This window comes from Quercus lobata, chromosome 10 (genome assembly GCF_001633185.2).
Source record: "Quercus lobata isolate SW786 chromosome 10, ValleyOak3.0 Primary Assembly, whole genome shotgun sequence".
In the NCBI taxonomy this organism is placed as follows: Eukaryota; Viridiplantae; Streptophyta; class Magnoliopsida; order Fagales; family Fagaceae; genus Quercus; species Quercus lobata.
The window spans coordinates 30,428,386-30,450,857 of NC_044913.1; the positions used below are offsets into that span (position 1 = coordinate 30,428,386).

Below are 22,472 nucleotides of genomic sequence, written 5' to 3' on the forward strand. Positions count from 1 at the left end.
ATACTTTACCTTGAGCAAATCAAGTTTAAGATTTGGGCCACTTGCAGGGTATTTTCCATGGACATTTCCAACACACACTGCCAAAGCATCTATGCCAGTCTCATCAATGAATTGTTGAGCCTGAAATTCATGAGGCTGGTTATTGGCAACATTATGTGCGAAAAAGAAAAGCTGACTCTAGCTAATTCAAAACAGAAGTAACCTGATTAACATCAGTCAGTCTTGCTTCATAATCTTCCACAGTCAAGTCATCTTCTGTTCCTGACAACCTCCCTAATTCAGCTTCCACTAGCATATCTTTTGAGTGAGCCAAGAATGATATGAACTTTGTATATGATACATTGTCCTTGAATGAAAGATGTGAACCATCTACCATAACTGAATCAAATCCCTGGCACGGTTGGGTTCAAAAAATGAAATTGACTCTTTAGTTATTATTTATTGAAGATAAATTGAATGCAATCTGACCACATAGAATGCTCAGCAGTAAATCAAATGGAAGGTACTCTACGGTGACAGAAAGACATATGGCTTTGATATTAAATAAAAAAAGACAACTAACCAACTCAAGAGCTTCAACCAGGTCTTGCTTTGAAGTTCCATGATCAAAGTGAACAGTGATGGGGACCTGCCATTCATGTATTAGCATTTACTCCAAAACATCTGTACATCTTACCTTAAGTATAAAGAAGTCAAAAGAGTCTGGCAATGTAAACCCCTAAGAAAAATTGAATTGGTTTGCAGTACAAGAACAGGCTCATGAGATGTTTAGTGACCTGGTATTTGGTTATTAGAAAATCATTTGGTTGATTGAACTACTATGTGGTTACATCATGGATAGCATTTTCTCAAAATTTTGTAGTCTCCAAGTATAATGGTGTAAGTTTCCTTTCAATTGCCTGAAAAGGTAAGCCAAACACCAAATCACATAAAGTTTGTGCTATTACTATGTCAATATTTAATCCTTCATATTCTCCATATATTCTCAGTATTCTTTTCCTCCATAAAAAATTGCTTATTCTTTGTTCTTTTTTTCCTTTCATTTTTGCGGTATAAATTATTTTACTAACCATAAGAAACAAACACATCCAATATCTCTTTCTTGTAACACAAGATCTAGTAACTAAATGTCATCAGCAATAGTTTAACGAATTCTAACCTCAAAAAGTAGGAAGGATGTCTTCAGAGAAAAACTAAAATTCTAACCCATACATATTTTTTAACCAAACAAGGAATGAGATCAAGAGATTAACAAAATCCAATTATTTATAGACAAAAGAGATGCACTTCTTCAGGTAGAACAAAATAAATTCAGCACAAAGTTTTGTTTCTGGTAAGGGTTTTTGGGAGGAATAAATTCAGCACTTTTAATTGAATGACTAATTTTCAATGCTCAAGTTGCATAACAGCTGTATAAAATATATGTCACATCTAAGCTAAACAGAGGCATATAAACACATACTAAGCCAAAACAGGGCTTTTTACCAAACAATAGCATTCGCCTATTGAGTATATCAAGTGCTTGATAGAAACTCGTGCAAACAACACTGGCCTTTCTGTGCTTTTCACCCTGAATGTGCAAACAATTTTTCTTTGTTTCTCTTTCAACCTTTCAGTGCTTTTTTTTTTTTTTGCCCCTCATTTTTTTTCCTAAACTTATTTGCTTTCTACTTAAGTCAAGTGTATGAAATGGCACTTACACTGGCTTGTTCAGCAGCAGAGACACAACAGGCAACCAAAGGAATTCCCCCTTGCTTTAAGGCACCAGGATGAATCTGAAAAGGAACAGAATCAAGTCAGAAAATTTCCCTAAATCATGATTCTTCCAAAGAATTTCATCAATCATATCACCAATGCAGACAATGGTCAATAGAGCAAGATTTTAGTACTGAGGGATAAGATTAAAAGACAAGTGTTGAAAGAAATAATGCAAAATATTAACTAATATAAGTTTTTTTTAAAATAAAAAACCTTAATTTTTATACAAAAATAATGTAAATGTATGCTGTTAATTGAGATGAAATTAAATTTTTTCCATCATAAACAATTCACATCAAGATTCAAAAATCCACCTAGATACAAGTTCATTTAAAATTCAATTGAGACTCAATATAATATAATTATGCTTAAGTTTCTCAGTAATCTCAAGCAAATATAGGTAAATATTTCATACAATTAAAAATAAATAAATAAATAAACAATACATAATCATTGACATATATTAACTTTAAAATATTAATTTAAGTATAAGAAATTTACATGAGTTATTTGAATAGTTAAGAGTAAATTGAGAAAATAAATCAACATAAAGAAATGAAAAATATAATCATTAAATCCAAATACAACCTAAAAATAGAATAAAAATTGACAACACATGTCCATGCTTCAATTTGGAAACTCAATAGTCTTATCACAAATTATGGATAAAATCATGGCAGATGTCATTTATGAGTCTCCATGGCTATAATATCAATCTTCTAAATAGACTACTTCCAACCTGTAATATGGCAGGACTTTGTTCTTCCTCTGCAGCCGCAACAACTGCCTCAGCTCCTTCCAAATTATAAACGTTGAATGCTCCAACAGCATATCCACCTTTTTCTGCATTCTGCATATAGAGAAAATTTTGAGTATCAGTGGAAAAAAGTATCAAGATATCTTAAATTTTTTTTTTTTTTTTGATAAATATTTTATTGATCCCAAAAAAAAAGAAAAAAGAGTCACCCAAGTATACAGGATGTGTGTGATTGGGGACCAATATAATCAAGCACACAAATTATAAAAATCTTTATATATTATTTTAATGGACATTACAGAAAGAAGTTCTTTTGTAGATGAAAGTCTAAGAGGACGAGCCCAAGATTTCACAACTTCGGCCAGCGCTTTACTGTCACCAACATTACCTATAAAGCAGATTTTCAAATTGTCAGACTCAAAATAAAATTTTCAACAAAAGATTACATAACCGAAACACTATAAGAACATATATTCACCCGGGAAAACAATGTATGGAACTCCAGGATGTCTACTTTCAGGACCTAGCTGCCACAAGGGAACACCAGCCAATGCTTGTCCAACTATCTTGGCACATTTTGCTTCAAGGGCTTTTGTAGCAAGATCTGATGAGGTAATTCCACCCTAAAAGAGAGTAATAATGTTTTCAGTATGTAGCATTTGAATTTGAGTACATTGAAATTAGTCCACAAGCTCAAATTGTTTTAATAAAGCTTCCACAATGTGTCAAGATCAACATAAAGTACCATTGTTTGCCATGTCAACAAGGTTAAAAGGAGGAGTATTGTTTATTATAAAAGTACCTTTGCAAGAATGTAACGAGGTTTTATAGTAATCTGCCTAACAATTTCCACCAGTGCTGAGCTCACTTTGAAATTGATCTCCAAACTCTCGGAAGGAGCTGCAAATGCAAAATGAATTGACACATGAGAAAAGGGGAGGCAGGAAAAAAAAGTACTGCTGTTCCAACTGTTTTTTTGAATACAGACATTTAACAACTTGCTCTAGTGGACATTATCCATAAAGAACTTTATATTGTTCAGAGAATTCAATATACACATAGCTAAGCAACATATCCAGGAAAAAAAAGAGTCGAACTTTTTCCAGTGATGAGCTCCCGACTGGTCAGTATTAGAGTGTCCTTATGAGCCCTAAGAAAACAATCTGCCATGGCTGCTGTTCTACTGATTTCCTCTTCCCTCTCTTCTACAGACCTCATTGCAAGTTTATCAACAGAAACCTGTTTCATTACAGAGTTGGCTATTCAGTCTTTTATATGAAAAGCTATAATTATAACAAATCCACAACTAAAAGAGAAACTTAGTATTTGGGTAACCTCAATACTTCTTAAGATCTGGCCACATTGTTGTCTGAGCTCTTCCACCTGTGGAGGGAGCACCAACCAAGTAGAGATATCAAAATATTGGATAAAAGAAAGAAACAGAAATCTCCATTATTCATCATTTCTACCTGTTTAGTTGTTTTTGGAACATATGACCCTACAACTATTAGGCCACCATTCTTTTCTTTGTTTATTCCTAGATCCTTTGGCAAAATTGGGGCTTTAGGGATAATTCCAATGCGAGTAGAAACAAAACTAGCAGCAGTACGGCATAGGAAACGTTTTCCCTTCAATTCAGCCTGTCAGTTTAACATAGCTTATTAAAACAAATACTAGCTTTTGAGGAAAACATGCTGGAAAGTAATCACAATTATACTAATTGAAAAACAGAAATATTATAGCAATAGCAGGACACTTGCCTTGATCATTCCAGCTGCAAATACAGCCATGTCTCTTTCACTAGCTGCATTAACTATACATGTCGACCCCTGTTCATGAAATAAACCAGAAACAAATTAGTCAAAACCTAGCATTTCATTGTCAAAAGAAAACACACACACACACACCTGGCACAAGTGCGGCTAACAGAAGTGCAGCTAACAGTTTTGTGTCATATAAACTTAGTAATTAAGCTGTTAAGATGCATTACGCATGATACCTGCAAATAGATATACATTACATGACTTGACTATACCTAAACCTTATTACTAAGACCTGCCTCATAAAAGCTTTCAACAATAACCATGTTTAATAGTTGTTAGTTTAAAATATGAAACTCTGGAGTAACATGTGGTACTTTTGTTCAGCTAGAGAGTGAGATATTGGATGTCTTAGTGCATTGCAACACTGTAGTACTTAGGACTCAGGCAAAAAGAATAAAACCAATTTATGGCTAGATGATGGAGTAGAAGAGTCAAAACTGTATGATTTGAATTACTAACATGGTAAGGCGGGACTTACGAGGCAAAAAACAAACTGGAGAATGAACAATGGATAGACAAAAGGAATTGCTAAGCCCAAGTACGATCCATGAAATTTTGCATCATAAACAGGACCTGACTAATTCACCTTATAGACTTTTAACCCCTTGAAAAATGGAATAAGTGGGAATTTTTTTGTTTTGGAAGAATACAAAATGCTGACTAATGACTTTAATTATAAAAAGATAAGGCTATGTTGCTGATAAACACTTCTCATAAAATTAGTCACAAAAATATCAATGTTTTTATTTTTTATTGTTAGGTTACACATACACACCCAATGGGTCTTGAACCCACAACCTCTGTCTAAATGTTTTTCACCCCTTTTTTTTGGCAATCAAGTAATTTCTTTGAGTAACACACTTTCTGTAATTTCTTCTCACATTTACTTTTAATTAACAAACTGACTTTCCAAATAGCTAGGTCCTATGATACATTGAAAAATCAAATGTCATTTACTACATTAGCAAGATAAAGATAAAGTAGCACTAGGATAATGGCTGATATGTTCTTTTTCTTTTCACTATGTTAAGCTCTAAACAAAGATCTGCTCATTTGTAACAAATGATGACAAGACAAGCTTCACAGATATTCTAATTAGCTTCAATATTCATAGTCATTCCCCTCTGGAGTAGCTAAAGTGCATGTTTCTCCTACAAAGGAAAGGTCCTGGAAAGGGCAATCTAGGTAAGTTCCTAACCTACTGGCTCCTGTCTCCTGCCACTAAATTTAAAAGCTATATACAGCTATGATAATCCCCACATAGCTAGAGGTTCCTATTAAATCCACCACATTGGTAGGGTTGTTAGAGTTGGAAATCAGGAGCAACTGAGGTTAGATTATGTTAATTCAAATTGGTAGGACCACTAAGATAAGTGATTAAATTATCTTTTGCGAATTTTCTTCAACAAACAGTTTTTATTATATCGCTTATTTGGTGGCGGGTGGGAGGGGGGGGGGAGGGGTTCACTTTACAGGATTATATAATAAGAAGAAAAGGATGAAATCTCATGAAAACAAGTTTTATCTTAAGCAACATAAGCATCTCTTCAACACTGAGTCACTGATTAGTTCTTTTTGGGTCCATTTCCCAATGTCACAACCTTATCCTCTACTAGGGGTCTATATGAACTGAGCCAAGCTTGTCTCAACCAAGGGCTCAACTCAGCTCACCTATTAAGCAGAATGACCCAAGCTCAAGTTCATGCCAAAGCTAATTTAATATAACGATATAAACTCAAGCATTAAAATCTATTACAATTATGGTTAAATGATTAAATTCTCAATTTTCTGATAGCTTAAATTTTGGGACGATAATTTATCATAGTATCAAAGCAAGTGATCCTAAATTCAAACCTTGTCTCCACCCTATCCTATTTATTACAAGGGAGTCTGGGTCCACACATAAGGAGAATGTTAGATTTATGGTTAAATAACTAAACTCACAATTTCCTTAAAAGCTTAAGCTTTTGGGAAAATTGATAATTTATCGACATGATTGGCTTCTAGGCTCATGTACCAGCTCAAGGGCAACTTGCACTAACAGATTTTTTTCTTTTTTGATAAGTAACTTGCAATAACAGATTTGAGGAGGAAAAGCTTTAAAGAGATTTAGTTATTTGAGTGTTGTCACTGATCCTTAACATGGGACTTACGATTTACATTGCATTCTAAAGTGAGAGCGGCTAAGAGGGTTTTATCTATATGTCTTCCCTCTCATTAGATCTCAATATTGAGGTGCAGGAATCCCAAATTGATGAAAAGCAAGAGAGGATGGTAGGGCAACAAGTCTTCCCTCTTCGATCTTTCTGATCTTCTGGTGTGGGCCTGTATGGGAGGGTAGGATTGAGATCTGGACTGGTTTAAAAAATTCCGAATGTCAGGGTGAGGATAGGAACCTCAAGGCTCATTGAGCCACTCGTGAGCTTGACAAGCTTACAGAGCCCTTCATATTTCTGATCAAGCTGAGCTTGAGCAGGGTAAATCTCAGTCAGCTTGGCTAGTCTGGAGCCCTGGCTCATACCAACTTTCGGTTGGATTGGGACCTCCAACCCAATCTAAAATCTATGTCTATATTCATCCCAAATCAACCCATTCAATGAACTGCAATTTGTAGATTGGATACAACCTGCTTGAGTAAAAAAAGTATCAGGAAATGGATCAAGCCTCATTGTTTTCCATCTAATTTGGAATGAAGCAATAAGGCAAAGATGCTGTAGCTGTTGACTTGCCTAAAAATGAAGGTGGGCTGAATTTGAGAACTTGGTGGAACTCACTCCATTACACTTATCAAAAAGGCCAACAATATTGCCACTGTCCATGGAGAATTTATTAATCCACAAACAATGTACCAGAAATTTCTCTAGATTTTATTTTCTTATCCCTATCTTTATAGAGCAGCCAATGAAGAAGAAAACCTCTGCAATACATGAGAACCACCAACTTTGCAGAATTTTGATGGAATTTCTTAAACCATTGTCTCCCTCCCTTTTGTTGAATCTATCATTTTCTTTATTTCGTTCACCAAATAGAAACATTTTCTTCCTCTTCCCATCTAATTTACCTTTCATACTTTTCTAGCAACTTTGTCCAATAAAAGAAGTTCTAGAAGCTTCAACCATAGTTAATGGACATTGTGGGGCAGAACATGATAATGTATTATTCTATACTAATCACTGGTTCCTATCATATAAAATAGATGGAGTTTATTGTGTAATCACTCGTTCTTATCAAACCAAATACATAAACTGCCTATTCTTTTAATAGAAGCTGCAACAAAATATGGCTGTTGATATTGATATTTCCCAGACAATAAAAGGCAGAGGCACTTAGACTCGGCTGCATTTATATCCTGTTTTACCCAGACACTTCACATTCATGTGATTGTATCAACATGATATGACATTCATAAGGGTATGGTACTAAAAACTCAAAATGGTGGAAAATATTTGGAAATATATCCATATATATATCCAACACTGGATACTTACCTGCATGTAACATTCATACCCAAGTCTATGTACCAAATGTCATTTCTGGAAAATAAACAAACTAAAGCAGGTATTCTTCAAATAACGTTTATTTGATCCATTTAACAACCTCAGGATGCTCCAGCTAATTGTTATAGACTGGTGTCATATGTGTTATTTGGCTGGGAAAACTACAGATCATCTACTTCTTCATTGCGCTGTTGATAGAGAACTTAAAAGTATGGTGATTTCTCTTTTTGGGATTCACCAGGTTATGCCAAAGGGTGTTGTGGTGCTCTTGGCAAGTTGGCAAGGAAGGCAATGTAGACATAGTAATATAGAGATTTGAAAGGTAATCCCTCATTGTCAAATGTGGTGCATCTAGAGGGACAGAAATGCTAAAAAATTTGACGGAAGTGAAAAATCTGTTCTTGACCTAAATATTTTTTAAGGTTTAATTTCTCAAATCTTTATTTGAGTGGATAAATTCTTCAGGTCTATTCTCTTTTGCCAATTTTCCTGAGATGCTTGATAGCTTACTTTAGAGCTTAATGCTGGTGTATACATCCTGTTTACATGACTTGTGCCCCTTTGCTCTTCTTATTGAAATATTTACTTACAAAAAATATATATAATACTTTTGATCCATAAAATGATAGTATCCCACTTAATTCAGGTCCAAATTTTATAGAAGAGAAGTGATAAACATATCTGCTGAAAAACATTCTAGCCTAGATTTATTTTTACCCCTCAATTGACATTATTGACAAATTACACAACCACTTCCGAAGATATAGGAGCATATTATGACAACTACTTAATGAGGGAAATCACTTCAACCACACAACTAATGTGTTAGTGTACGTATGTATTTCTGCAGTTGTATGTGTGCATGTGAGTGTTCACGATATTATGTACCTTTGGAAGATTGTAAAGACGCTCAAAAACAGCATCTGGTCCACCTTTCCTTAACAGTTGTATAGAAATAGATGTTACTTTACTGGCTGGTATGCGGCCACCTGTTTTCTCCTCCACCCACTATATTTAGACAAAAAAAATTTGCAAATTTACGAGAAATCTACTAGTGTTAAGAGTTTGTATAAACGATTACCCATTTTGAACAATCAAAGAAAAATTTTGACCTCACGGAGGTTTGAAGCTTTGTAGCCAAAAGCAGCATCTTTAGCAAACTCTGTGTCCCCTGCAGGGACAAGCCTACAGACACCATGATCCATGTTATATTTTTGCATCTAATAATGACTGAACAAACCTTTCAACACAAAAAGGGAAACCTTACTTGTCAGAATCTGCAACATAGTGTACATCTTCAATAGTGTAACGCCCTCCTTGAAGAAAAAAAGGGCAAATGATCCATGCATCCATCTCCCCTAATACTGAAACAGCAGCATCAGCTTCCTAAAAAAAAGGCAGTCCTATGTCATGATGTGAATTGAAATTACTCAGTCTCAATAGCATTGACTCCACAGTAGAATTCTATTTTAAGTTCTTATCCTTGCCTCCGGAAAATGACCACGTAACGTTGAATCCCCTCTCAAAACTACCGAATAATCAATGTTCTCAACTGACGTAGCTGCAGTATGTAGGTTTCTGCAGATATCTTTTATCAATGCACTGGCCTGTAAAAAGATGATTTCAAACTCAGTGGCCAGGAACAAGCAGATAGTATTGAGATACTTCTTATGGCAGAAAGTTGTGTTCTAATAAGGACTATTTTTATTAACGGATGAGAAACAATCTTAAAAGAATTGGCATGTGTATAAAAACGAGATCTTTACCTTTTCAGAACTCAGTGATCTGGAGTTGGTCAAAATGAAAAAACATTTAGGAATTTTTCTGAACTGGGCAATAAGTGATTCAATAGTCCTGCAATGAAAAATGTGCAAATTATAATAAATGAAAAATGTGCAAATTATAATAACTGTAAATTCATCTTTTGGAAGGTTTTTTCCATGACTCAAGGAAAGCTTTAGTCACGTCTACGCTATACCCGAAAGGACTAGCCACAATTAGGGCTTACTGTAATCACTTATATGGCCCATATCAACCTATTATACACCTGATGTGGGGCACATGCCCCTACAACAGTTTCACAAAAAAAATCTACACACGAATCTATACAAACCAGGAATTACAGTTGTCTTTAGCTACAAATAAAACAGTACACAGGGTTTATTTAACATGTGCAATGAGATGAATAACACTAGTTATTCAACAAAAATGCAGCAGCTTTGCTTTATGGCTTTATGTCTAAAAATAACTAGTTTTATAGAAATGTGTTTCATACTATCTGGTATCTAGATCAAATCTTTACCTAAGAAACTATAAAACAAAGAACAATTAAAAACACTCACCATTCTGTTAAAACCTCAATATCATGAACAGTTTGTGTTCCAGTTGGATCGTCATCCAGAACAACCAAAATCTTTGAATTGTTCTGATTTAGTCTTTGTATGTCATCAATGGGATCTAGTGGCCACTCAGATGGAAGAGATTTTAAGACAACTTCTTTCTTAGGAACAGGAAGTTTTCCTTCAACAATAACACCTGTGAGTGTCTCATAAACCTGTGGAAATATAAATATTGCATTTAAACTTGCAATTTCTGGATTTGAACCATTAGATCACCTTTTTACACTTAAAAAGCTTCCCAAATTGTGCACTTAGATTTTAATATAGTTAGAAAACTGGGGGAGGAGGGAAAAAAGAAGAAAAAGTTACAGTATTCAAATTTATGGAGGGTTTTAATCGATTATAAATGTATTTGAGCTTGAAATCTAAGGATTTCTTCATGCTATTACATAACCACATTCTAGTTTGAAATTAAATTTCAAACACAACTAGCAGAGAGACACAAAAAATGAAGAACAAGCAATCGAGAAACCATAACAGGCTCAACAACCTAGAAAAAGTAGGGTTCTGATTTGGTAGCAGTTAGAGATTTAATTGACACAAGAAAAAAGGAGGGAAAAGGACAAAAGAAGATTCAGATAAGTCGTATCAGAAACAGGTTCAATTAGAATCTAATTTAATTTTTCAATAAGTTATAATGTAATTTTATTAGGGAAAAAGAAAAAGAAAAAAGGAGATTCAATGATCTACCAATCGGAGTACCTAGAGATTATCATAAGTCACTCAACATAATTACTTACTTCAGATCATGTGGGAAATTAAGGCTATTTCAATTATTCAGTTACAACAGCATGGGTCAATGATAGACCATCTTTAACAGGTAGTTGGAACACTCTTTCCAAATCTGATATTTTGTATTAATCCTTACGCAATCAACATAAGCTGGAACCATAGGTCAAAAATCAAAAGGCTTCTTGCTGGTAAAAGCAAATAGCAGAAAGGCTTACTGTTTGAATCTTTGAAATACTCAATTGATCATAAATTTAGCCTGACACATTATATTGACTATGTTTCTTCAGCTTAAATCAAAAGATTGGCATTACTTGCTCTTACCTTAACCACACCAGAATCATCTTGCCGGCCCCAGCCTGCAGCAGAACCTGGTCAATAGTAAAATTATGAGTAATTCTCCGTTGTCCCATATTATTTACTAAGAAGTTTGCATTTCCAGTTTATGCCATATATATGGTAGCAAGTGCCATCTTTTGCCACCTCCTCTTTCTGCAGAAAAGTTCTGCCACAATCAGAAGTGTTGAAGCTAGTTTTGAAATTTCTGCATCTCTAAATTTATCTAAATGAAAAAGATTCATGTTTGGTGACTTGAAAAGTGAATTTTCCCTATGAAAGGAAAATATTATTGGCTTAGGTGAATCGGCCAAAGATATTAATCTAAGATACAAGAAGCTTGGTTAAGAAAATCATGAGAAAGTTTTTGAGAAACAGGAAAAAGTCTAAGTGCCTAATTGACTTAGATGCGAACAGGCCATAAGAGGAAGATTGCAAAGTCAGTTCACTGGACAGTCATATATCTAAAGCAAAAAGGAATGATTGAAGGGACCAGTCAAGAGGGAGAGCAAAGAGGGCGGGGAGCAGGTAAAAGATGTAATTTTAGCTGCAAGAAAATTTCTGCATAGTTGATGAGAAAAAGAGGTAATTTATAAATATCAATCTTAAACTATCACTCAAGTTTCAATCTACCTCTAATTTTAAAATTGAGAAATCAACTCTCTAGTGTCATTAAAACTTCAAGTAGACCCCATCCATTCCAATTACCATCAAGTTGAACAAATTATTGCAAAAATTGTGCCACCCAAACAACCAAAAGAATAACTAAGATGAAACACTAAAGCTCTCTTCAGTTTCTCCTTTTTATGCTCTTTAATTTAATGTTAATTTGAAGGAAATTGGAACAGCAGGAGGCTCTTTGCAAATTTGGGTAACATTAATGGGTAGCCAAGTCACAGGTCAAATGCTTTGTCCTGCAAGACTGCTCCAGGTTTTCACACTGATCTTATCTATAGTTTAGTATGCAATTTATTTTCCACTGATTTAGGTGATGAAGAACCTAAAATAGAGACTTTATGATATTATAAAAATTTAGAAGATTATGCAGCACCTGACAGGAACAGCTGGTGTGCCACTGTGGCAATATGAAGGGGAACTTTATGGGAGGAACATTCATGAGAAACAATTCCCTGTAGATGATAATAACCATTATTTCTTTAAACTCATGAGGAAATATTCATATACATTGTTTCCACTAAAAAAAGGCATAGGTGAATTTTAGACTGACCAGGTCCTTCACAAAGATGTCAAGTGCAGAGTATGGTGTATAATCACCATCCAGCATGTGTGGAACACGGTTTTCAAACATCCTGTAATAGAAGAACTTAATGAAGCTCAATCTACATAGTTGTAAATGAAACACTTATTCCAAAACATAGATGCATGCAGCTTCTCTTAATACAAAACATAGATGAATAAAAATGGACAATCACAACCTGAAGAAAATAAGGTTTAGGTGTTAATTAGTCAGCCTCCACCTTAGAATATATTTATATTAGGTTTATAACATAATTACACAAATACCCTTATCAACATGCTAATAGAACAAGTAACCAGAAAATAACTAACACGGTAAAATCTCACAAGCGCAAAACAACATTCTTAAGCCAATAGGAAATGATGAATTTAATCATTTAACTATTATTCTAACACACATGTGCGCCACACTCCCCCTCAACAAGTGGGCCTAATATGTGAAAATTTTTATTTTAAGTTGAAGTTAGAGTGGAGACAGTTTTTTGACTCTGGACGTCTAGCTTTGGTACCATGATAAATTAAGCCAGTCCTAAAAGCTTAAGCTGATAAGAAATGATGAATTTAATCACTTAACAATTATTCTAATAGTATATACAAGCTTCACTCATATAAAGAACCTTAAAGCTTACATCCTTGATTCCACCCACTCAATTTTCTAACTACCAAAACAAGGAAAAACATTCCAAATATCTACATAAGCTGAAACTAAATCCAAAAAAGAATGTAAATTAACAAAACCCTAAATTGACAATGTACTAGGTCTGCCACAATACAACCACAAACCATAGTATTACCAAATAAGCATGATTTTGATATCTTAACATTGCCCCACATAAAAGGAGGATGGAACCAAGTTGGTTCTACCATTCCTAGAAGCTTTGAACTATAGGTCTATGGAGGGACCTACCTGTGGAGCTAGCACTGATTTTGCAAATTTTTATCCATGCCCTCTGCATCATTGCCAGAACCTACATTGGTTAGTTCTCACCAAATACTGATGCTTATAGGGGTAGGAGTTTGAAGAAGTTTAGTTGACTGAATCCCTAAATCTAGAATGATAGGACACTGCCTTGAATGATGAAATTAGAATATTGTGCAACTCCACCACGTAAAGCCTTTTTAAGACAGTAAAACATTTTATGCTATTTCTTGCACCATACTGACAATAGAGGGTAATTATACTTGTATTACAATGTTTTGGTTTACATCACAATCTATTGTTGGAAGTTTTCCTTTTTATTGTTGGACTTGCATTACAATTATTACCATGGTTGTCAGCTGTTTAGAAAGATTATTTATGGGAAAATGTTATCATTAACTTCAATAAAAATTGAAAGAAAAATCTGGATGAGGGACTTTTGTGAAGAAAAAGGGAAACTAAGAAAAATTAAGAAGGAATCTGCATATCATCCCACAGCTCATTAGAAAGTTTGAGACTTGTTAAAGCATCTTGCCCAAAAGCTTAAGCGAGTATGTGGAGAAGCCTAACTAGTACATAATTTCACAACCAAGACCATACCCAACCAATGTGGAACTTATCTCTTTACACCCCCTATCATGTGATGGCCCAAAAAAACAAAAAAAAAAGGGGACAATCCAATATGACTAATATTCTCCAACCAACTGAACAGACCAAAGACAGTTATAACCAAACAAGTGAAGCATGTGGAGTCCAAGAAAAAAAACCAGTCTCCAATGTCATGTTAGAAAACTGCTTGTAAGTGGAGAGCGCAACCAGTGAATAAAATCATACTAAGACCATCATATCCTCTAAACGAAATTTCTCTCACAAGACTGTTAGATACTCATTAGAAAACAGTGCTCACACTTAAGCAAACACAGAAGATTAAATCAAATGAGACTAAGGTTGAAACTAAGATTTCAGCAGTCAACTAGAACAATACAGAGTTGCATACCAGGATGTCCCCCCACTGTTTGTGATGACATCAAACAACATTCTTGTATTAATTCCCAGTCGAGCCCCAAATGCCACTGCTTCTGCTCCTGAGGCTATATGAACTCCAGCAAGCAATTGATTAACCATCTTTACACCGCTACAGAACCAAAAAAAAAAAAAGTTCGTAATAAAAATTGATGTCCCCAGCATAACCAGATTACCGTGCCTCATGAAAATGAATAGACAAATTACCTTTTTTTTTATTAGCATATATAAGGATGCATGTGTCCATGGACTTATTATTAGATGAATGAAAATTTAATGTACGGAGAAATATTGACCAATATGAGTCAGAAGTACCTTCCAGCCCCACAACCTCCTCTGATAATATAAAGCTTCTCACTCAATGCTGTACAAAAAATCAGTCAAGTATTACTCACAAAGTTAATTCTGAATCACTACACCCCCAATGAATTTCAAAAATATGCTTAGTACCTGCAAGAACTAAACCAGTACTCTTCAGAGCTTCATCTGTACCAGAAGCCATTATCTGAAAAGAATAACTTAGTGAAATTTCAGCCAACAAAAATCAAAGAGCTATTTTAGTAAAAGAAAAGGCGGTATTTTCACACCGTAAGCGTTCCCATGGCGGCCCTCTTAACACCACCAGAAACAGGAGCATCCACCAATTTCAAATTCTTGCCGTCATCTAAGACATTTGGAGATTGATCAATAAATGATCACATTCTGAAAGTAAATTGTAAAAGCATTGCATGGAAATATCTAAGAAGAAAAGAGAAACCAAAGAAAAAAGAATTCTCCAGAGATCATCATAAAATAAACACACTCAGCACTCATATAGAAGGAAATTATAGATTACCCTTCAATCAGCAGTCTTCCCCTTTTCCTAAACATAGGAACTAAATTGAAATAATAATATAGCATCATTCCAACATATAAAGCTAGCCAATTATATCCCAAAAAAATTCAAGTTTTTATACCAAACGTATCTGTGTCATATTCTGCATATACATACATATCAGCCTAAGATGCATGTCAGATAAGGTGTAGCAGACACTGAAATACCCATGCTTCCTATGGGAGTAGGGATGAAATTTATTTTGGTAGTGAAATTCAAAAAAATTTAACTTTCCCACTACGGATTGTCAAAGTGATAATACAAGCAGTCCAACATTTACCCCCCTAGAGAGAGAGAGAGAAAGTAGTAACAATTATGGTAGTTAAAAAACAAATTGGTCTTTTCTTTTGTGAAAATTTTACATGGTAAGATTAAGTATAAGAGAAAATTTTAATGCATCTTTCATAAATCATATACTATTTTTGTAGATGTAATTTGATGTTCTCATTGTCCAACACAGACAAAAATTATAATAAGGGATAGTATGAGGGGAAAAAATACTGATAACTGACATTAAATCATTGCATGATCAGGACAAATGAAATATAATCAAGATTTTGAGCAGTCTTAGAAAAAACTGTTGTCATGATAATGAGATACAATAAAACTGAAGAAATTTTCTGGTTAAGGGGGAAAAAAAAATGTTAGAGCAGTGAATTCTGCATAAAAGAGCAACAGTTAACATGCCACATATAAAACAACATACTTATCAAACATAAAACAACGTACTTATCAAACGCTGCTCTAGTTGGCTCACAAATCCAGGAGAAACAGTAGATGAAAGGATAATAGATGCTCCAGATGGAAGTGCTACAGAACACATAAAATAAGGTTAGTGCTGCTATGGAATTAGCTGATATACTGAAAAGTTTTGTCTACCTGAAACTGCGCCAAGATCTCCATATATAACACTCTCAGCTTGAGCTTCATTTGTGACCATGATTATAAGTACATCAACATCTGGAATAGAAAACGTGTCAAAAGCAAATAAGTTCTTTCTCCTTAAAAGGAATTTGAAAATAACTGCAAATTTTTCTCATAAACATCTAACAGTAGATTGACATATCTGATTTCCTATTTTGGCAGTTATAAGACTGACTGGAATTAACTAGTGCAACAGAAAATGTGGATTATGCTCTTTAGGCTAAAGCTAATGTGTAATCATATATACATCAATTTTTGCTCTTAGAAGTGTTGGTACAAACATAATTATTCTGGCAAGCTTGTGCCTATGTAGATCATATATGTAACTTATGTTACGTAATGGAAAAAATATTTTTGAGGTTCCAATAACAAAAAAGTAGTAGCTATATGATAGGCCTGCTGCTTTATAGAGTAAGATCCCAAGGCCAGGGCCTTTCCCAATGATAACAAAAATGGGCTTATGCCCCATTTATGGACTTCTTTTGTTTTTTGTTTTTTCAAAGGTAAAATCAAACCTAACAGAGATATGATCTGAAAGTGTTTGGAGAGAAAAACCAATCATAATAGAAAGTAAAAATTATTATTGTATTGAAGCATGAAATTTACATTCTCAAAAAAATTCATTGTAGCCATAGAAAGATCACACTGAAAATTTTTCTATCAATTCTTTATTCACTCATTTGTGGATTATATTGGTAATATTTCCATATGCCTCCAATTACCTTTACTTGCTTCTGCTGGAGAGTTGCAAACCAAGCCACCAACTTCAGAAAATCGAGTCAATGTTGGCTTATACGCCTACACTCAAAGAAATGTGCAAAAATACATTAATTATAATGGCATCTTAAATGATCACCTCAATTTGCAACATAAGTTTACTTTCTAGACAAAAAACAAAAAATATAACAAAATTTAAAAAAATTACATGAATGCACAATAATGTGCAGACATACACAGTTCATATGCACAACACATGGACACATCAAGCTGTTACAAAACAACATGAGGCTCAATCAATTCTAGCTACAAAATAATAAGGGTGCAAATGGGTTAACAAATTTATCCTTACATATAAAGTTCACCAATTATATGATAGTTAATTATTATAATATATTCTGACTAACATTTGTTTGAGTCTAGAAAAGGAAAAACTACTTTAGCACTTCGTGCCTCCAAGAAATATACAAATGAGTCGTAAATGAATTTTTTAAATCATCTAAGTTCACTAGTTTTATGGGCAATCACCTCTTCACACCCTCAAGATGGAAAATAGAAGGGGTTTGAAAGATAATTTATATCTTTTGACACATTGATTTCAATACCTCAAGAGAAATAACAGAATGAAGCCATTTTGGTTTAATTTCGCTCCCAGAGAATTTATAAAATAGTATAATGCAGTTCGACATTTAACTTCTGGTAAACTTCATGACTGCTATTCAATAAATTCCAAATCCATTTCACCACTTATTTCTCAAATTTCAGATAACTACATCATAAAACCTCAAACTTCAGTAGACAAATACATTTAAAGCAAGAAAGATCACAAACAGAGAAAGTTAAGAATAAACTTGGGGAAGGAAAGCAATTACTAATCATTACAGTTTCCCTTTTCAAACAAGTAATTTAATTGTTGAAGTATAATGCAATAAGAATTGAACATAGAGAATTACATCATAACCAAGGACACAAAAGTTTGATCTCAGCAGGTGAGTTGCCATGCCAAATCCCATTGCTCCAAGACCAATGAAACCAATTCGGTTCACTGGACTAGATTTGCAAGCAATTTGGTTTGCTAGTTGCTCGGGATTGTACATTTCCGCATTTGCTGCATCGGTAATACCCACTCCAAGGACTTTTTCCCAAACCTGCTCAGAGTTATACAGTTCAGAGACAACAAAATCATATTGACATATGACAAGGCATAACTCCAAAACATTTTTTGAAACTTCTCTTGAAAGAAAGTCACAAACACTTGCTGCAGAAAATTTTGTAAACAGAACTGTGTGGGGATAACCTTGGCTAATGTGGCACTATCATCATCTCCAGAAACATGTGAAGACCCTGAAAGAGGAAATGTGTGAATTCTATAAGAATGAACTAGATTGCTTCCAAACATCAGAATTTAAACTAAAATATAAAGTATTTTCAAAATGATACCAAGAATAAGTTGTTGATGAGCAACTGCCAATAGTGGAAGAGGAAAAGTAAGTGATTTGGCAACACCCAAAATAGTTCCCTTCAATATGGAAATTCTATTAGTCTCATGTACCGTAATAATAAAACATCAAGATGACTAAACATTTAAAAACAACTAGCTGAGTTCCCGCACAATGTGCAGTGCAACTCATTTTAGTTTTCTCCAATATTTTAATAGAATTTAGTTTAACTAATTGGCATCTCAATTTCTAATAGAGACATTCAGATTTAGATCTCTCACCCTCAACTATCAATATATATAATAAAAAAAAATTCAATAACTTTCCTTGTAAAAAAAAGGTAATCTTTAGTTATTTTATAGACAAAATAGAAAAACACTAAGAATAATGTAGCGATTTGATCATAGTATATATATATGTGTTTTTAAATTGAAAATTGCATGATATATTGGGTCATATAAATAGGCATGTTTCATGCATACAAAAAATGCAAATATCCTTCAATTATTTTTTTTACATTTTGGATTTTGTGTTAGTAAAGTTTTTTTTTTTTTTTTTCCTGGACATTGTTTCAATAGTTGCAAAGACAACTAATATTTTAGTAAGAATACCATATTTCAAATCAATTGTTCCTCACATTAAAAAAAAAAAAAAAAAAATCAATTGTTTCTCGTATAAATCTTAGAAAAATGATATTAAAATTTCATTATGCTTAAAATAATTAATAAACAAATAAAACATATTCATTCTAATAGTTATCTTTCTAATTACATAAAATAAATAACACAGTGTTAGTTACACACACACATCACATGTCACTGAAAGGAATCAAGAAATTTAAAGGGTTAAGATTAATTTTTAGTGAATTCACAAATGTTTTATTTTTTTCTTTTTAGTTTGTGTCAATTTTTGTCAAAGCAGCTAAACATGAGGAATAATGTCATATTGTAAATCTAATATTATTATTCCAACTAAAAATTATTTCTTAAATAAAGTTTATAAAATAATCTTATAAATTCATTTAATATAAATAATTAATGCACAACTACAAATAATTAGTATATACATTTACTCTATTAGCTGATTCAATGAACTAATAATTTGATATAAATGCAAACTCTTTGAAATAGAAGCCTAAATAAAAAGAAATTCAAGGAATGCGCCACTTGGCACAACATTATGCTCTCCAACATGAGATCTCTACTTTTATATATATATATATATATATATATATATTGATTTGAATCCAAAATTATACTTTGGATAATAAATCTTTCCTGCAATATCAGTACATGACCAATATTGCCATGTTTTAAATGCAAAGCAGTTATATGTAACATACAGAAGCCAAATTTTCAACTTGACATCAAAATTATGATCTTAAGAACACAAAGATTCAAAAATTCGTAAGTATGCCATATTGCTATATATTCTTTCAGTTCAATAAACAATAACTACATATGGATATCATTCTTAAAATCATTTCTTCTTTTAATGATCCATATTTTGGAAATACATATACATATCAATTAAACTTGACAAGCCTTATCTGAACCATTTAGATTATCACTTTTCCTATTTAAAATACATATTAGTCAAAAAGTATCCAATTTTAGACCCCAAGTGTGAGAGTGGCTAGAAACTAAAGTTCCACTTAACAAAGAAGTCTACTCAGCACCAAGGAGACAATATTGAAACAGTGCATTAATATTTGTCTTTACCAACTGGATCTTCAGGATGAAACACACTATCTATGTAACTGAAACTAACAAGTTTCATTTAAGATAATTTTTCATTAAACTCATGGGTAGTGGCACCCCACTAACCTCCACCATGCACATATTGCTCATCCTATATAAACTGTAGATGATGATTTTAAAAAGAAATTTAGTAATTGTTAAATTACCGATTGTCCCAAAAGCTTAAGTTGTTAGCCAGGAATCGAACTCAGGATCTCCTGCTCTGATACCATGTTAAATTACCGATTGTCCCAAAAGTTTAAGTTGTTAGGAAATGGTGAATTTAATCATTTAACCATAAGTCTAACAGTAATAATTTTTATGAATATGTGACTCCTATGCCTCCCCCACAACTCCAATCGCATCAACAATCTTTCTTGTGCATTTGATGCACTTTGTGCCATTACTAACATTTTTGGTTCTTTAAATTTCCAAACTATTGATTTCTGTCTTCCAGAAAGCACTCCATTAGTCCATTGATACATTCAACCGTGCCACTCCATCTCTTGCGAACACAATTGACATCATATAGTTTATATTTATTAATTCAACAATTAACTTAAATTCTTTAATTCAGTAATTTTTACATTAGTTGTCTGTTAATTATTGTTCGAGAACTACTAGCTCTAAATATATGATATCCATTTATAATTCTGGGGCCATCCACTTTGTTTCCCATACTTTATCTGACTAGAAATTTCTTTTACGACACAAACAAGTTTTTGGACAGATTTATGATGTTAGAGCTCCAAGGATTGGGGTGGACTGGATCTTAGTGAAATTTCAGAGATTTATCTATGTGTTGTTTACAAGTTGGAATTTCCTAGAGAAATTTGTTATTTCGAGATTTTAATAGTAAGCTGTATTTGATGTTCAAATGTATTAAGGTTGGGTACATACTTGCTTGGTTTAATGGAATTCTACGGTTTATTATAGTTCCCATTGGCGCTTTATTTAAGTCTAAAGAGTATGGATTTTAGGTTGTAATAGAAACCAAACCAGTCAGACCAAATTGTAAAGTTGGTTCAGCTAAGTTCTTCTGGTCTCTTTCCATTTTTCTTTCAAATAAGTAGTGCATTTGAAGTTAACTAATGGTCTAAAAATTAATTCTTCCATAAGCTTGATGAAGAAATGGACATATTAATCAACTTCGAACTTGTAAAGAGCAAAAAAATTTGACAATATAAAATTGGCTTAATATATACAATGATATAGTTCTACAGGATAAATATGAAAAAGCATTAAAAACAACATCACCACACACATTTAATTGAAACCGAAGCCACATACAACCAGAAAATAGGATCAGAAAAACTATTTATCATGATATATCTTACCAATTTTTGAACAAAAGTGCTCAGAAAATGATGTTTGGTATTGCCATGTAACAAATTGGGAACATGATTCTTGAAAACCCTGAAAAAAAAAAAAAAAAAAAAACCCAGCATCCCACAGCCCACCCCCAGAATACAAAGGAATAAAAAACTGCATGAACGGAGATTTTATTCTAATTGTTTCATAGGACATAACAATAAATGCATTCATTCAAATTACCAAAGGATCAATATAATCACAATAATTAATTGGTATAAAAATGTAGCATTAGTGAAGAATGCTTTAGCACCTTGATATATCCACGGTTTCTAGTAAACTCACCAGCATTCTGATGTATCAAAGGATTTCTGTTAAACTTATTAGCACTCTGACATATCAAAGGGTATGGCAAACTTATCTATCTGTATAATATATGAGGCCAGATCTACCATAAAGTAACACAAATTTAAGAGCCATTTTATGAATAAGCTATGCATCCTACACCCCAAAGCTGTGAAAAGTTAGGATACTTTAGCTAAAGTAAAGAGATGACAGCACAAAGTTCCTAGCAAAATGATTGGAAAGGCAATCTTAGGAGGAAGGATGCCCTGGTTTGAGAGGGAGGGGAGGAAACAACTTTGACTATGTCACACTTTTTGCATTTGATATTATCATTTTCTGTGGAGCTGAGATAAGGCACATGTACAAAAGAAGAACCTTAGAAGTACACAGGTTGTATACCCTAAGATTCTTTATGTTGTCACAAAGCTAACGCTTTAAAAAATCATAGTGTAGAAGATATACTCAGGCCCAAAGGCATCCAACAAAATAATGAACCCAAAGTAGAGACTACTACTTGGTGTTCAAATGTCCTTCTATTCACTCCCCCCAAGTAACCCACATAAAACTCCCAGGAACTGCATTCTGTGCTCTATTTCTTCATCGACACCCTTGTAACACACCCTTC

The 22,472-nt window shown here is 33.5% G+C and overlaps 1 protein-coding gene across 3 annotated transcripts in view; it reads right to left on the minus strand.

Moving 5' to 3' along the window:
• The window catches only part of LOC115962725, a 32,298-nt gene that overhangs the window by 1,304 nt on the left and 8,522 nt on the right, over positions 1–22,472 (minus strand). The window contains exons 9-40 of one of the 3 annotated variants that reach the window (XM_031081602.1): positions 21,529–21,607; positions 18,454–18,532; positions 18,311–18,357; positions 17,967–18,161; positions 17,019–17,094; positions 16,252–16,332; positions 16,102–16,182; positions 15,086–15,162; positions 14,949–15,003; positions 14,814–14,862; positions 14,473–14,610; positions 12,528–12,609; positions 12,351–12,429; positions 11,288–11,334; positions 10,178–10,389; positions 9,602–9,689; positions 9,323–9,442; positions 9,103–9,221; positions 8,948–9,020; positions 8,724–8,843; positions 4,276–4,344; positions 3,985–4,155; positions 3,851–3,898; positions 3,613–3,754; positions 3,318–3,415; positions 2,994–3,138; positions 2,815–2,903; positions 2,498–2,608; positions 1,701–1,775; positions 563–628; positions 203–391; positions 10–120 (exon numbers count right to left, since the gene is read on the minus strand). In XM_031081602.1, the coding sequence (XP_030937462.1) occupies positions 10–120; positions 203–391; positions 563–628; positions 1,701–1,775; positions 2,498–2,608; positions 2,815–2,903; positions 2,994–3,138; positions 3,318–3,415; positions 3,613–3,754; positions 3,851–3,898; positions 3,985–4,155; positions 4,276–4,344; positions 8,724–8,843; positions 8,948–9,020; positions 9,103–9,221; positions 9,323–9,442; positions 9,602–9,689; positions 10,178–10,389; positions 11,288–11,334; positions 12,351–12,429; positions 12,528–12,609; positions 14,473–14,610; positions 14,814–14,862; positions 14,949–15,003; positions 15,086–15,162; positions 16,102–16,182; positions 16,252–16,332; positions 17,019–17,094; positions 17,967–18,161; positions 18,311–18,357; positions 18,454–18,532; positions 21,529–21,607 (3,211 nt within the window). The remainder of the gene's footprint in view (positions 1–9; positions 121–202; positions 392–562; positions 629–1,700; positions 1,776–2,497; positions 2,609–2,814; positions 2,904–2,993; positions 3,139–3,317; positions 3,416–3,612; positions 3,755–3,850; positions 3,899–3,984; positions 4,156–4,275; positions 4,345–8,723; positions 8,844–8,947; positions 9,021–9,102; positions 9,222–9,322; positions 9,443–9,601; positions 9,690–10,177; positions 10,390–11,287; positions 11,335–12,350; positions 12,430–12,527; positions 12,610–14,472; positions 14,611–14,813; positions 14,863–14,948; positions 15,004–15,085; positions 15,163–16,101; positions 16,183–16,251; positions 16,333–17,018; positions 17,095–17,966; positions 18,162–18,310; positions 18,358–18,453; positions 18,533–21,528; positions 21,608–22,472) is intronic. The other 2 variants (XM_031081603.1, XM_031081604.1) reach the window with 2 other exon arrangements.